The 17,095-nt window shown below is 32.1% G+C and overlaps 1 protein-coding gene across 11 annotated transcripts in view; it reads right to left on the reverse strand.

Annotated features, from left to right (window-relative positions):
- LOC148605700 (protocadherin Fat 1-like) overlaps positions 1-17,095 on the reverse strand; it is a 134,654-nt gene that overhangs the window by 44,955 nt on the left and 72,604 nt on the right. For all 11 annotated transcript variants that reach the window (XM_088550703.1, XM_088550704.1, XM_088550702.1 and 8 more), the window contains 3 exons: positions 5,122-5,427; positions 4,512-4,725; positions 3,658-3,797 (listed from right to left, as the gene is read on the reverse strand). In XM_088550703.1, the coding sequence (XP_088406829.1) occupies positions 3,658-3,797; positions 4,512-4,725; positions 5,122-5,427 (660 nt within the window). The remainder of the gene's footprint in view (positions 1-3,657; positions 3,798-4,511; positions 4,726-5,121; positions 5,428-17,095) is intronic.

The following is a 17,095-nucleotide window of genomic DNA, read 5'->3' on the forward strand; positions in this document are numbered from 1 at the left end:
TAGTAAGAAAAGACGGCCATAAAACTGACCTGTGGGGGACATCTGTTGATTTACACATTCTACCTCCATCACTGATGTATGGGGAGATAAATTTTAATCTTTGTGGGCTAAATATCATTGTATCAAAATATGCTGAGTTCAACCATTGATACACAGTTAAAGGGCATTCATTTGAATCTGAAATAGGTAAAAGTCTGTTAAGTTTTTCCAGTCACAAAAATTCATTTCCAGCAAACTGCAATCCCAACTACTTATCATAACATTAAATATTTCAGAGGTCATATTATTTAATGCCCTAAAGCTGTGAATGGTACCATCTTCATTTCAAAACATTCCTCTTCAGAATAAAATTATCTTCTCATTTTAAAATAGGTTACCTCTGGACTTCAAGTTTTATCATAAGAGAGAGGAGTAAAAGCTAACCAATTGAACCATGGGTCCTACATCATGAGGGATAAACCACTAACTTTAAGTAGAGGTAATGACAAAGGGACCTACTAAATAATACATAAACTGGGAAAGTAAAAAATAAACAGAAAAAAAAAAAAAAAAATAGCCACGAAGTTCCTCACTTGGTACAACCTTATTAAGGGAAATAACCATCACTTTGTTGTTTTATTGTTTTTGCTAACATTATAGAGTTAAAAAAATGCTAATTCATTCTGTTGTCTAAATGCTTCACATATATATACAAATGTACTAAAATGCTTGGTCATACCATGCTCATAAACATACATGTATGCATATAAGATATGATAAAACACAAGGTCTTTCTCCTTTCAAGATAATATTCTGTAAACATCCATGTCAATTTGAAGAGCCACAGATAGGACAAAACCAAGGACATTTTTGTTTTAAAATTATGTTCCGTATACAAGTACATTTACCGGTAAGTCAGGTTTAAGAGCATGATTTGGCACATTCTCGTCTTTTTCTATAAAAGAAGTATTATTGCATAGTCATTTGTTTGTTCTACGAAAAACAAACTATGAAAATGCTCTACAAAGGCCACCCTCTGGGCTATAATTACTGGTAACTTCAAAGTGAATAAAAGTTGAACCAAAGGCAAATTTAAAGCCAAAGGTTCAACCAAAAGACATTCGAAGACAAAGGTCATTCTAGAGGACAGGAAGCAATAGGTCAAGTTGTGACTAATTTGAAGCCAAAAGGTCAAATTATGACTAATTTGAAGTCAAAGGTCATTCTAGGGAACATGAAGCAATAGGTCAAGTTATGACTAATTTGAAGCCAAATATCAACTTAAAAAATAATTATTTGAAGCCAAATGAATGTCCACAGTCAAAAGAAAAATTGAAAGCATTAGAAAACACAGGAGAAGTTTAAGTACAAAGGTGAATCCAAAGAAAATTTAATGTCAAAGGGCAAGTGAAGCTAAACAAGATTTCACCCAAAAAGAACTTTATCAAACGACTCTCACTATACCCTGACCCTGTGACATTGCACTTCAAACGAAAGTTAAAACACAATACATGTATCTTGGCCTAAAATGCTCATACAACATAAGAGATACACATTCACATTAAAGAAAAATCTTACAGTAACTGTAAAAAAGAGTAACTACAAACTACAATTCAATGAGTGGCATCAATTACATCAATGTGGGAATCTGACATATCCCCTCCTGAGACCATTCAAAGTTGCTTCCTTATTTCTCAGTCATACAAACTTGATTTCTGATTCTCAGGCCATACAAAGTTTTTTTTTCTCAGCCTAATTTCATTTTCATAAAAAAAAACAATGAGTAAAATAGTGATGGTTGTGCTTTCTACATTGTTCATAACAAGAAAAAAATGGATCTATTTGTTTTTGTTAGAGAAAAAAATAATGGGTGAGGAGGCACCCTTAAAGTAGAAATATATTAAATTGGCAGAAAAATGTGTGATGAAGCATCCCCAAAGCAGACAACAGAGGACCGGAGAACCAACTACTTAACTTTGAATGGCCTAACCAAATTTTTAATTGGCAACAAAATAAAAATAGACTACTTATAACTATAATCTAATAAAAGGCCATGCCTAATCATATTATAGTTTCATTAAACTCTCCCCATAGTCTAACCCCAGTGCAATCTATATTTTATAAAACCTATTAGCCAAGGTTCAATAACAAAGGGCATTCAAGTTCAATGAAATCAGGCTTTATCAGTTTTACGGTACATTAGAAGTATATATTTCCCTTATTTTTTATACATTAGCAAATTTGAAGTGAAAACTCCTGACTCCTGTTCATAAATCTTAATAAATTGCCCGACTAAAGACAAATTGTTATAACCTAACTTATATATATAACTCAAAAACAGGTTGAAATGTTTCTTTGTATATGTAATTTTCAAAATAAGTCTATTCACTAAACAACAGTCTTCAAAACACTAAAATATATTGCTTCTGTTTAAGCATGGTAAAGATCTTCAGGGTAGATCTATAAATCTATAAAAAAGGATGGGGGTTTCTGATGGAGTGGCGGGGTGCTTATAATTTTTTTTCTTATATAATTGAAACTGTTTCAATTCTGTCAAACAAAACCATACGAATTCTCATTCACCCAATAATCCCAAAAACCTAATATTGCATTCAGTTTAATAAAATCGTAAAAATAAAATCAGGCAGAACTTACAGCCTTTTCTAAAGAATAATATATATCAAATTATCCTCAGAAACTGTTTCAAATCTGTCAAAAAAATACCAATAAGAATTCTCGTTCACCTAATAATCCAAAAAAAACAAAATTTCATTCAGTTTAACCAAATCCTAAAAATAAATCATGAAATTTACTTTCTAAGGGCTGATATATCTAAATTATTCCTGCTATCAGTTAGCCCCAACATTACATGTGTATAAATCTTCATAATAGCAGTGCAATATGCTTCTCAAAATAGCTCACCAAATATATATACAATAAATGTTGATAATATCTACTGTACTGTCCATGGTACAAGATGTATCATCAATAATATTTTAGCATTTTCTATTTTCAGAAGCAGCAATGTGTGAATTTTAAGAGCATACATGTGTCTATACCAATACAACTGTATCATACTGAAGGAGCATTATCAAAAACATCATTTGGTGTAATTAATTTATGAGTGTTTCCATATTTTTATTGCAACAACTACTAACATAAGACTTGTTTCAAAAGTCTATATAACATGATAATACACAAGCCTACCCAGTTCTACTATCCAGTGATTGGGATTAAAATTTTGGGAATGGGTCATTTTTAATGATCTTTAGAACTTCAATGGGCCATTCATTAACATTCTTTGAAAAAATTCTGATTTTAATGAGACTTTTCAGCAGGAATGTGATAAAAAGTACACCCCTTCTAATCCTGATCACTGACTATCAGCCAGAAAAATGTAACATCAAGGCAAGAACTGTCCTGCAGCCATTGATTGTTAAAACCATTCAAAAACAACAATCAATCAATCAATCAATCAATCAATCATATTATACAGAAATTTTGAACCTCTTGAAAATATTTAGTCCAATTCCAAACTTTTCCTATTGAATTTGATAAATGCTTTATCACTATGATTAGAGAGAGTTTTCTAAGTTCCATCCTAATTACACCTATGATTCTTTCCATCAGAAAAAGGGGAGGGTGACAATGTTACTGTCTCTTCCAAGAGTTACCTACCTTTGCAAGAGTAATGTGACTGCCATCTGTGACACTGACTGTGAGGTTATAATGACTCTTTTTCTCCCAGTCAAGTAGTTTAGAGACTAAGATTTCACCGAACTCTATCCCAATGCTAAACTGGTTATTTTCATCGCCATCTGTGTATAAAAAAATGGTATTATCATAGTTCACTATTATTCTCATTTAAACATACTACTAAAACATTAATTTGCATGTGTTGCTTTGCTATGCATAACCCCACTTGTACAGGAAGCAGCACCCAAAATCACTTAGAATGTATATCCCATTTATACGAAGTATCGTACCAAATTTGAAACCAATCTTTTGGTAGTGGGAGATTTTTGTGACGAAATTTTTCCTCTGGTGATCCAATGAAATCTGCAAATGATCAAAATCAACTAGGTCTATGAAAGGTAGCTTAAATCTATCAAATTAGAATCAGATTTGGTAACTTTCTACACTTCATTGAAGAGAAGTTTGACTCCTTCTAATAATAGAAAAATCAAACCAAATAATGTCAATGTAATAATTTTTGTGGTAGCGATACATTTTCACAGATAATATCAAGTGACCATATTCACGGTTTGAAAAAAAATAAATGATATGTAATGTTAAAAATCAATTTCATGGGTACTATTTTTCATGCATTTCAGTCCACCGCGAAAATAGCGAAAATCGCCAAAATTAATACATTCACAGCACTCGTAAAATTCATGATTGACAGGTCCCCTTTTTGTAGTACACTTAATTTGGATGTGCCATATAGATTTTTTCCCAACCATTGATATACCCATCACTTTTGAAAAGGTTTCTCCCGATGACATATGAAAAAGTTTCTTCCTCTGACTTACCAATTATGTGATACCAAAGTTTGTCCCCATCACCATCAATGGCTTCCGTGAAGCCAACAAAACTGCCAATTTCAGCATTCTCTTCGATATCAAAACTGAATGTTGGCAAGTTAAATGTGGGAGCATTTGGTGAAATGGGTGGCCTTTCCATAACCTCAACAATAACTTTACAGGAATCTTTCAGCTTATTCTGTCCCTGATCATATGCTTTGACCTATAAAAATCAAATCACCCATATAAAACAATAAAAAAATGCATTTTTAAAGGTGGTGCACTTCAAAATTTACAGAAATGTATTTGATTTTTTTTTATTCTTCACTAATTTTCTGAACAAATAAGGAAACAAGCATTCTATTGACTACATAAGATTTTTTGCAAAAGATTGTACTTTTTTTGCAGTGCCAAGTGGCCAATCTATGGGAGGGGTGTGCCCTCCTTTTTATTCGAAAAATTATCATTTTCATGTGTAATATTGATAAAAAATGAAAAAATAATGTTCTGGCACCCCCTCCTTTTTCTAAAACATCCAAAGTTTCATTAAATACTCTGTGAAATTCAGATAAAATTTCATTACAAAATCAAAATTTGAAAGCGAAACAATTATCCTAACCCTGAAGTCGTAAGATCCTGGTTCAATTTCATCAACATAGATTTGTCCACTCGTCTTCTCAATGTAAAATGGACTGCTGCGTTTCCCCTGAATCTTGTATGACAGCTCAGAATTATTGCCTTCATCTTTATCAACAGCATATACTCGGAACACTGAGTTTTTCTTGCTTCCGATTTTCGGTCTTAGAATTCTGACTCTTTGTGTCTTGATCTTGAACTCAGGGGCATTATCATTCTCATCCAAAACTTTGACCAGGACTCTAGCAGTTGATGACAGGTTGGGGATGCCATTGTCTTGAACAGTGATCTAGAAAAAAAATGAAATATTTGGTTCATTTTCTTTTTCTGAAAATCTTGGATTACAGCAGCTTTCAATGAACAGAAATAAAGAAAATAATTTTGGTTAGGTGTGAGACCTATTTTGATTTAGAATCTGCATTGAATGACTATATTCAGTAGGATGTGGGAGGCAATATTTATTTCAATCTACATTGTTAACCATAGTTTCAAGTCTTAACCACGACATGGGATTGCTTTGAAGAGTGCTCCTACCTTCAACAAAGGAGAGGTAAGAGAACAATATGGCTGTGGTTTAGGACAAAAAACATAAATCAAACCGAAAACATACTCCATTTTGTATTACATTTTGCAATATTTATAGCTGACATGTTTTAATGGATTTGCACTTAATTTGTTGTTTTGGGAATGAATATAGGAATAGTTTCATCCAAAATAGCGGAACTCATTGAGGAACACCTCTTGCCTTTAAACCACCATCAATTCATACAGATGTCGTCTGCAAACCGAAATTCAATTGCACCATCCTTCTAAAGGATCAAACTATCTATTCATTCAAGAAAAAAGGACTTTGAAAAAGAACTCTTCCACTCCATAGATAAACTGATTCATCCTATGTATCTAAAGCTGATTTGAAAGACCTTTTTATGTCTTTATTTAAACTGTTTCAAACTGCTTATCCTAACATGTCATTGAAAAGCATCCATTTATTCAAATCCAACTAATCAAGCAGAAACCCAATGCTTTTTATGACCCCATTATCACTAAAGGTCTGTTTTTCATAATTGAGCGTTGATGATTTCATTATGAACCACCACTTTCAATGCAAGTTGGTTAACTGAAGCATCCAGCGTAGAGTTTTTGGTTACATTTCATTCTTACCATGATCATGACACATGTCACAATGGTGCCAGGTTCAAGCACCTAATGTGTACAACTAACGAATTATAGGCTTTATAAAAAAAAACAGTCCATGCACTCTAAATTTTTTCAACTCAAGCCAATTTAGCACAATGGAAAAGTTCATTGTTCGATGGACCTTTACAAAGAAACAAGATGCTCCTAGCACTAACAGTTGTTTAACAATGAAAATTTCAAGCTTTTATTAGGACACTCTACTTTGATAATACACACCATCAATTATAGAATTAATCCTTTAAACAGGCCATTGTGAAATATTTGAAAATGTATAACATTAAGGTGTTGATTTTCTCCTGATCACTGAGTACCATCAGAGTTATATTTATTTACCATACCCTCCATTCCTCTATGGAGTGAATGCCTACAAAATTAACTATAAAATTTGAAACCACATCCAAACAATAGCCACTTTCTTATTTTTTCCACAACTGAAGTTAAATGAGAACAGTCCTGTGTCATAATATTATCTCTACTATTTTTGAGAATTTCGATACATAATTGTTCAAGGCTTAATTAAAAAGCAGAAAAACAACAGACACCTAACATCACCTGAAAGTTTTCCTGTCATCTAAATGACCTTCAGACTACAAAAAAGAAGCAGGCAGTACACATGTACTACCCAAGAGTTCAAATATGTTGACAAGGAACCTGACCATAAAAATTTATTAAATTGAAAAAAATCTTCAACGTTCACAATTACATGCAGTAAAAGAACCTGCATAGAATTTAACTTGGCTGAAAGTTATAAAGAATATAATGAAGAAGATAATCCTATCTATGAAAAGCATCATACCAATTACTGTGTTAACTTTCAGTTTTTCAAGGCCCACATAAGAGAATTGGCATCCTTAACATGACAACTAGATGCCCAACAGATAGTCACACTAGATTTCACAACAAACCATGATATACAAACATGACAACAAAAAACAAAACACCATTGACCTCTGTTAGCTCTGGTTTGACCCTTCTCACAACAGCAACATTTTAAAATATTGGCCCACCTGTCAGTGGACAAGCATGGCCATTAAGATCCTTATCTGTCAGATAGCTATAAAAACCACACGGCTAGGATGAGGTTATTTAAAATAAGACTGGAGTACATTTTTGGCCCTCGGCAGGTTTTAAACGGCCAGGAAAAGGTATAAATTACCTGTTTATGGCTTTTGATCTAATCTATCAATATTTCTTGAATTAATTACTCATTTTTCATTGTGTACAATGTACAATTGTACTACTTGTTTACATCACAGTGTTATATGACTATTCAATTAAAGTCTAACTAGCGGCACTTTGTTAACATGCCACTAATGACACTGGTTACTTTACTAGGTTGGCTGTGTGGTTTAGTGGTTTCCTGATCATGGAGGAGTTTTAATGATATAGGAAAACATTGTGGTTAGACTTGCTACAAGTCTCTGTACAGCAGTTGGATAGTGAATGAATATTTCTGTACAGCAGTTGGATAGTGAATGAATATTTCTGTACAGCAGTTGGATAGTGAATAAATGTTTGATAGTAATGATATTTAATCAAATAAAATATACATTACAGAAAGATTTGTAGCAAGTCTACATTGTGGTCTACCATGTTTGTCAATTTCTTGATTTAACCTTTTGACTTTTGACCTGACTGTTTTAATCAAAATAAAAGGAATGATGGTATATTTGATTCAAAACAAACTGACCACTTCTCTATGTTTATAAAAATTATCACAATTTTCCAATTTCAACATTAGCAGCACGTCTCATCAGAAAGCCTGAACAACAAATTACCACGGCAACCATAGAAATTCCTACACTTCTCAGAAACTACATTATCTGCTAATGGTCAGTGTATAAAGACATGGTGTTTCATGTTAACTTCATAATATGATTTTCTAAAAGGCTATTACTCTAACACGATGAACCCTTCCCATATAAGAGCAAGCTAATTTGATGTTATATGGAATTGCTTTTCGTCAAAATAGCATCATATTTGATTTAACGCTAACCAACAATGCTGATTATCTGGATTAATGAGAAGCTTTGAGTGAACCTCTCATTGACCTTTGGAATAATCACTTTCTTGACTCAGATGGCAATATTTGCAGACGACAATTAGAATTAATGATTTGCCATTTTTGGAAATTACAACTTTCGCATGATTGCAGTTGAAACAACTCAACTCATTAGCTTAATAACATGTCTAACTTTAAACTCAGGAAAAATACATAATTTATCATGCACTAATTTGGTATCCCAGTAATATTTAAAGAAATTTCAATAAATCTCAGTCCTGACTGAATAATTCTATTAGCCAAATTGACTTGTATAAAGAGATCATGCCAAATTAAGAGAAATTATCAAATTTGTACATAAATATCAGCATCTTCAAGAGTTGTTCTCTGTCGAATTGGAATAATTCCAACTCAAAGATTCTTGAAGCCAATTATGAACAAATAGTTCTTTTCTGGCAAGCAGCAAAACAGTATCAATTTGAATGACAATATCCATAAAAGACCTCTTGTCATTATTTGACCCGACAAGGCAGTGATAAAATGCCTTTTATGGTCATTTGGGTCATAAAGCCTTTGAATGACCAGGGCTGACCATGGCTATATCTGGTGGACTAACAGCTCATTATTGGTCGTAAATTGTCAGAGATGAATTAAAGATAGATCAAATTCACACAAGATGGTGTTTTTCAACTCATTTTCACCCTGTAAAAACACCACCACAAAATGAAATTGAATTGACAATATAGCATTGTCCATTCATTCATTACATTACACTGGATGGAAGAAAAATCAAATTTACAAGAAGGTGTTGTTGACTTGTGGCTATTCACTGAAAGGGTAAATATAAATAGTTCAGACCCAAAAATTCTATCATTATAACCATCATGCTTAATTTCTGTTTTCTGAAAGCTCCAGTCATTAAAGACATATGTTTTTGCAGCCATATGTTAAATATAATTTATGTGTTGAATATTATGGTACCAAAAATAGACATAATTTGTTTAGAGACCAGTTTTAACAAACAATTCTTTAATCAAAGGCCAGAAATTTAAGTAGATTTGCTTTAAAATTGAAAAGGCTCTTACTAAGCATATTTTCAAATCCACTAATAACTACAGTCAAAGCTACAATGTAAACATCTGTGAAACTTTTCCATAAAATATATCATTTTCTTGTCAAAACAGTTAATAAAAGGATAAAAACACCATTCTAAATGACCATTAAAGCCATCTGTGTCCCTGGTCATTCAAAAAGGATCAAAAGGATATTCTTAACGGAAATTGGGGCGACTAATAAATGTCATAAAAATGTAAATTTCTTAATTTGACTGTCACATTAACGAAGTGGTCAATGGGGCTATGGCCACATTCTGTTGCATTAAATATCATAATCCATACACAATCTAATGAAAATTTCATATTTGATATTATTATTATGCAAATTTTATTTAAATATTCATAGAATGTGGCCATAGAAAACTTGGTCAGCCCTGAATCCAGACTGTCTAACTGTTGCTATATGAAAGGAAACAGTTTGCAACTTAAGTGTAAGTATTTGTAAGAATCAGGCAAAATGGCAAAAATCAAACACATATATGGAAAAAACCCACTGATCTGACATAATAATTTCACTCAAGGATGCATTATTTGATCTCTGCATCACTCGATTTGCTCAGAAAGTTTTCACTTGAGTGTTAGAAAAAAGGGCTTAATGATAGAGTTAGTTCATTTTCAGTGCAGTTCTGTGCAATTAAAATATGATATGGCTAATCTTAACTTTTTTCCTTGATTCTGGTGCTGCATATAGTCAAAATAATTACTTTGAAAATAGTAGGTTTTCTTCATATCATGTTTCACCCACTGCCAGACTCTTACAGAGACTGGTACTTAAGTGAAATAATTTTGTTTAGTCAAAGGTTTTCTGAAAACATGTAATTTTTTTCAAGATAAACTCATTTTCACTTCATTCAAGTGTTAATTTGAATGGTTCTGGTTCATCATATTTTCAGCTGTCTTTAAGCGCTTGATAACAGCTTATGAAAGATTTGATTTAAGTAGAAAAATCACAACCACCAGAAATTCTAAACTTGTCCAAGCATTTCTTTTTAAGTTAATTATCATTCAAAATAAAAGCAGACAGTCAGACAGACAGACAGACAGACAGATGTAAAATGAATCAACTTCTTGAGAAAATGAGACACTAATAGCAGTTTTTCTATTGTTTTATTTCTTACCATAATTTTATATGTTACAAATTATTTCATGCCTGGTGGTTCTTTGTTAATTATTGGCCACCATACCAGATAGAATTGTGACACATAATAAAGATTTTATGGTGATTCCCAAGGTTATGAATTCTAGACTGACATTAGTGGGAAAAACTGTCATAAAAGCCAAATTAAAAGGTATATAATTTTTCATAATTTGGTCACACTGTTAAGAAATATATTCATTTAACACCCATATAAGTACAGTCTAATTGTGACCGCCATGTTTGCCAAAAAAAGTTGGGTTTTTTTTATATTCTACAGCAAAAAAATATGAACTAAAAGTCTATCAATTATACTTTTGCATTTGGTAGTCAAAAACTAAATAACTAGATTTTCCATCCAAAGCTCTATGAAAGAGTAAACAAGGGAACCAAGGTTCTAGCAGTAATCAAAAGAATGTAATCCAGGGACAAAGACCAGACATGGAAAACAGACATACACAACAAAGAACATAAAGTAACTAAAATAATACATAAAAAGTAACAAAAGCAAATGAGCAACTCGGACTCCACTAAAACCTGAGAGAATGGACAAGATGTACTGGTAGGGTAAGCATCCTCTGCTTTTCTAAAAACACCCCAAAAAAATCAACCACATACATAGAAAAACTTTCATGTGTCAATTAAAATTGATCAGTATTTGAGAGCATAAAAAGGTGAAATCTGCTTGAAAGATTGACCACTGATTTGTGAAGGGCTCAAGACATTATTCAGAATATCAGCAGTCCTTAATCAATTTCTTGAAAAATAATTAAAAACAAAAATACAAAAAAAAAGAAAAAAAAAGAAAAACTAAAATTGATGTTTCCATCAAATTTTCAATTTCAACCAATCTGATGAATTAAAATTTGAATTGAGGAAGGATTTGAGGACAAATTGAATTCTATAAAATAGTGGTATGACCTAAAACCACAAATTACATTTAAAACCATATACACTTCATCTGACTGACTAAGAATGACACTGCTTGACAGAAATTTCAGGCTTGAACAGACACAGACAGAATATAAACAGACATTAAGCAAGAATACTGAAGAACGAATTGACTGAAAATACAAAACGATTTTTCACTGATCTAATATTGTCTTACAGAATACTCAGAAATTGTCTAAATTTTGTATAACACACTGGTAAATCAATTTTTCATGACACAAGTCTGACCCTTGCTCATCTCACTGACTCAGTTTCAAGCAACAATTACACTGAAGAGGGAGTGGTAGTCGACAAAATGACTCAGTCTTTTTGTATTGGCTTTAAACAGATAACCAATGTAGATGTCTACATTAGTGGTCAAAAATAGAATGCTTGACAAGGTACAAGTCTGATATGACCACATATTGTACTCTGAACAGTAGGGGCAAGTATTAACACAACTTTCAATCTTGAAAAAAGTTAAGAATTTTGACTGTAGACATTTGAAACTGAAAAAGAATTTGACCAGAATTGAAGTGGCCCCTTTTGGCCTCTTTTATTGAACCACTGTCATCAAACATTGTGTAAAAAGAAAAAAAAACCATAAGTCCAAAAAGTATTTTCACAAATATCTTGTTAAAAAACTTTTCAAAGGTTCCTTCCTACAACACACTGACATTTTTCCTAGAACCATCAACTTAAAATGAAGGTAAACAACATAATGATATCACCAGGGATTACAAATGTCTGATGTTTCTGGGTCTACAAGAACTACATGAAACCAAGGAATGTGACAGATTGTTTCCCCAATGCAAGGATTATAAAAGAATGATTATGTCTGGTCTCAAGACTGTTTTGATGATTGAGTAGAAATTTAGACTGGAAAAATAACATTTCAAAATAGCTAAATAATACCAATAGGAAGTGTTAAACCATATTATTTCATGATAGATGTTCTATTCCATAAAAATATCAGGAAAACAGGTGATAATTAAGAAAATACAAAAGAGCCTTCAAAAAACTGGGTTTTCCCTCAAATACAACTTCACTGTGAAAACTTGTAGTAAATTAAAAGATAAAAGGAAAGTTATTATCTTCTTTGAACTCAAATCAAACTCACACTTGCCGATAATTGAAGGCTCATTCTAAGCAACAGAATGACAGTAGATCACAAATAATCCTAATACAGCAATATTCAATAACTTAGATAATTTTAATAGAATCAACTAAGAGTCATGCAGAGAGTACCACTACTAACCGCTGTGAAAGAGGCTTGCAATAATTAGTAGATTTTCTATCAAGGGGAAATCACGCCATTAATAAACTTTCTTATTTATTAGAGGGATTGCAGCATTTAGTGTACATAAATGTGACTTTCTGAAAGTTTTCAGATGTTAATACTTTCATCATTTGCCTGATTCTTTGGTGAACTTGTATTTAATTTCAAAGCTTGATCCTTGACATTTAAATATGAAATCTAATAAGTGTCTTTTTTGTCTTCTGATTACGAAAGTGAAATAAAAATGGGTTATGTGCCAAGATATTGAAGGTCTTGAAAAAATTTTTTTTTTTTCAATTCTAAGTCAACAAACTTTATAAGACTGAAGAGAATAAGAGTTAAGAGGTTATGATCAGTCTTCAAAATTGGGACCTGCCCACCAGCCATTGCTGGTAAAAACAGTGGCGGGCTTGCAGAAATTGTGCTCCTAAGCCTGTGTATACTATGAAAAATTCTTTTCAGATTAAGGGTAGGGGCTTGTTGTCTGAAATGTAGACGGCAAAGACTGTTAGAACCATCATTTATCTTTATATGTTTTTTTACTTAATCTCATGTAAACATCAAAGTAACTTGGACTGATTTCATTTTGTTTTAAATGAAAGCTTGACAAGCTTTAGTGAAATTGAATATGATACAAACATATCACTGATTTCAAGAGTTATGTTCCTTACCCTAGGTCTACCTCCTTAAATTGTACACCATATCTAGTAGCTAGCCTTTATGGTTTGAAAGTTTAATTATAAACATAAATCTATCAAATTAACTAAAATGGAGAGGCATTTTTTTGTATGCTGCATGATACTTAAATCCAGCTTTAATGAAGAGTGCAGAGGAAAATCCCTAACAAACTACTAAGATGACAAGGAATATTTATTTTCTATTTTACATGCAAATTTATTGCCCATCCATGAAATCAAAGACAAGCAGATATAATTTGCAGGAACTATGGTTTACAATCTATTGCAATCATTAAAAGGCTTCTCAAACAGAAAACATAATTTTATTGTCTACTATTCCTCTGGCAGATCATTTAACAAGAAATGGAGAAAATTGCTTCTGTCAGGCAAGAAAAATATGCCAACACTGACCACAATACTAGCAATTAGTGGGCGATTAATCCTTGTGAAGTGGAATACCACCTGCTAGTAATGTAATGGAGAAGGGCAGGGGACTGAAACATCAAAGAATTGGTCATTTCAAGTACAAGTTAATTTTCATCACCAGCTTATTGTGAACAGACAAAGACTGATGTTCAAATACATACCAATTTGAAGTTACATTTTTTACTTTTCAACATGCATCAAAAAGCCAAGGATTTTAACTTGAAACCAATTTAGCTACAATGTCAGTGCTATGGTGAATTGAAATGACAATCAATTATGGACAATTAATTTCAATCAAGCTTAACATCACCTGTTTTCGACCTGCTGTGTAAAGCAGATTTTGATATTAGTGATGACAAGAAAAACTGCAGGGGAGTGAAACATCAGATATTAGTGTCAAATTGACTTGCCATAGAAAATACTATAAAATTGTTCCAAGTAACAATAAGTTAAATGACAAAAAATTTGATCATGAGCAAGCAAAAAAAAAAGATTAAATTTTACATCTGAGCAATCCATTGATATATATAACCCATAGTATGGGTAACACATCAATGAGCAGAGAGAATGATAAAGTTAATTTGGAGGTAAGCTGAAAATTATTTCAATTTTTTTCTGCCAGGCAATGTATGGCAAAAATCTATTTTCAAACACAGTAAACTGAGATATTCAAACTGAATTAACCACACATCAACCCTTCCATAAAAGTTAATCATAACGATTTCTATCAAATCTACCTCTTGATTCATCTAAAAAAAAAAAATCAAGACCAAAAGCCGTATCTACTGAATTTCACTTTACTATTGAGAATGTTATTAATGAGACTTTGTGAAATAAAATGGCATATTAATTATGGACATAAACCTCGTTACCAGGAACATTTCTACAATTCTGGAGTCAGGAAGACTTTAAGATACTCCACCTAGCTTTGAAGGTGATAGTAAACAACCTAATAAAATACCTAAAAACATATTTATTTTATAATATACAGAAAAATAGCGAGAATTTACAATATGCACCAACTTCAAAGGGACCTATAATTAATAGCAGTCTTGATGTTGCACTGTAAATCACCATTGCTACTGTACAAAAATTCTACATTTTTTTCCACAATTACGTAACATAATTCCTTTCAATGTTTTACCAATATTTTGTCTAACAACTATGAATGTACCAGCCAAAAATAATTATCAAATAGCTTGTCAAATGTCACGTGAACAGGAATAGTTCATTCATTTCTTTAATCTTGAACAAATCGTGGTGAGATGGCACTTCTGGTTGTTTCAATAACATGTACTGCAAAATTGGTGAAATTTTTGTACACTTCTAACACTGATTCAACAGAACAAATCCCAGACCTGCATGCAACAAGTCCTTAATAATGAATAGTAAAATATAAATTAATTACATATCAATGGCATTCTAATGATATTTGTGCTACCATGGCAACCAAAATATTTATTTCCTCTCCCTTGGCAGTGCATATCTAGTAAAATTGATAGCATCACATCAAGTGACGATATTATCACTGGCAAGAAAGACCTATTGTAATACGTAGTTCATTATGACCCAAGTTTAAACCCTGGTCAACTCATACAAATGTAATTTGGACCAAAGAGAGTGATTTATCTTAATAAACACATGGGTCGTCACCATGATCACATGGAATTAAGTGAGACATGTTTGCTGAAAATGACGGAAATCCAATAAGAGTTTGGACAGTCTAGATTGGAAAATGTGTCCACAGACATGGGCAAAGGCTAAATTAGTTTGTATATAGGACTTATAAAGCTCTGTGAAACATAATTGGTTGTGATAGCAACCAGTCTTTAGTTTTAGGGCAAATGACAGCTTAAGAGAAGTAATTACCTCAAATAAGACCAGTCATAAACATAACAAAGCAAAAAAATAATGCAGTTTACCCTTTGTGTATGGGTGTATTGTTATTTAAGAACCAATCAAAATTGGATTTTTTAGCTTAAAGTAAAGAAATTTCAGACACTAGGATTTCAATATAGAAAAAAAAGAAGATAGATTGAAGAGGAAAAACTAAAGCAAAACAAAAGATTTAAGTAGTACTCCAGCTAAGAATCATGCAAAATGCAATTCATGGGTGAAAAGCCTACATATTCTTATTTTTAATATTTTGTTTGAAATGCCATAGTAAACAGAAATTAATATTCAGTTTTTCATATAACCCGTGCTCATAGGAGATAAAAAATATATAGAATGCACTGTAGATTTAAAAATTAAGGGAGATAACTCTGTAAACGACACTCAAATACAAAAGAATCTATTAGATTTTCAATGTTGATTATCTCCTAAGAGCAGAAGGATTTGAATGAATACCATGATATAGACCCATAAATCAACTTCATATCAAAAATAAAAATATGTAGCCTTTTTTTAGGTGTATCACAATTTACAGAATTTGCATGATTCTTACAAAGACTGCTACTTAAGATGAGAGAAAACAAACCAATTAAACATGGGCATGTTTCCCATTGAAAAGATCAAGATTAGATTGTCATCATAAGAAACTTAAACAATATTATCAAAGTCAAATTCTTATTTTTCCAAATCTGTCATCTCTTCCTCACACTTGAAAAATAGATATACCAGAAGCTGGAACTAACTTAACAAGTTCTTATCAACAGGGAAACAGTATCAAGACTTAATAGACAACACCTACCTATGAAATTTCAATGAAATCTGTCAATTCGTAGAAGCTTCAATAGCTTAACAACAAAACATGAGTAATTACTGTTTCTATCAAGATCATCTTCTCTTTTTTCCTTTCATTATTTTTCTTTTTGTTCTGCTATCTTGTAAAACGAGGTATGGCATACATGGAATGGCATTAAGCTTTTAAAATTAAAAATTATAGTTTTTTCAAAGTTTTTTTAAGATGCATTTGCCCTTCTGAGCTTTTCTTTTTTACAGAAAGTACACTGTTACTATGACAATGCATTGTATAATTGACTGATTGATTGTTCGGGTTTAATGTCCGAGCAGCAATATTTCAGCTCTATTCAGGTGATGAACATGAAATGGAGGATAAAATGAACATGAAATGATGATGAAATGAAAAATGGGATGGGACATATGGATAATAGGGTCGACAATATTTGTTTGCCACTAGAAAAAGGGAGGAATGGGTACGGTCAGGCAATTTAGCCTCCTGTGGCAGAGCGCA

This window comes from Perna viridis, chromosome 10 (genome assembly GCF_037379345.1).
Source record: "Perna viridis isolate PV_CMFRI_1.1 ecotype Kerala chromosome 10, ASM3737934v1, whole genome shotgun sequence".
Taxonomy (NCBI): domain Eukaryota; kingdom Metazoa; phylum Mollusca; class Bivalvia; order Mytilida; family Mytilidae; genus Perna; species Perna viridis.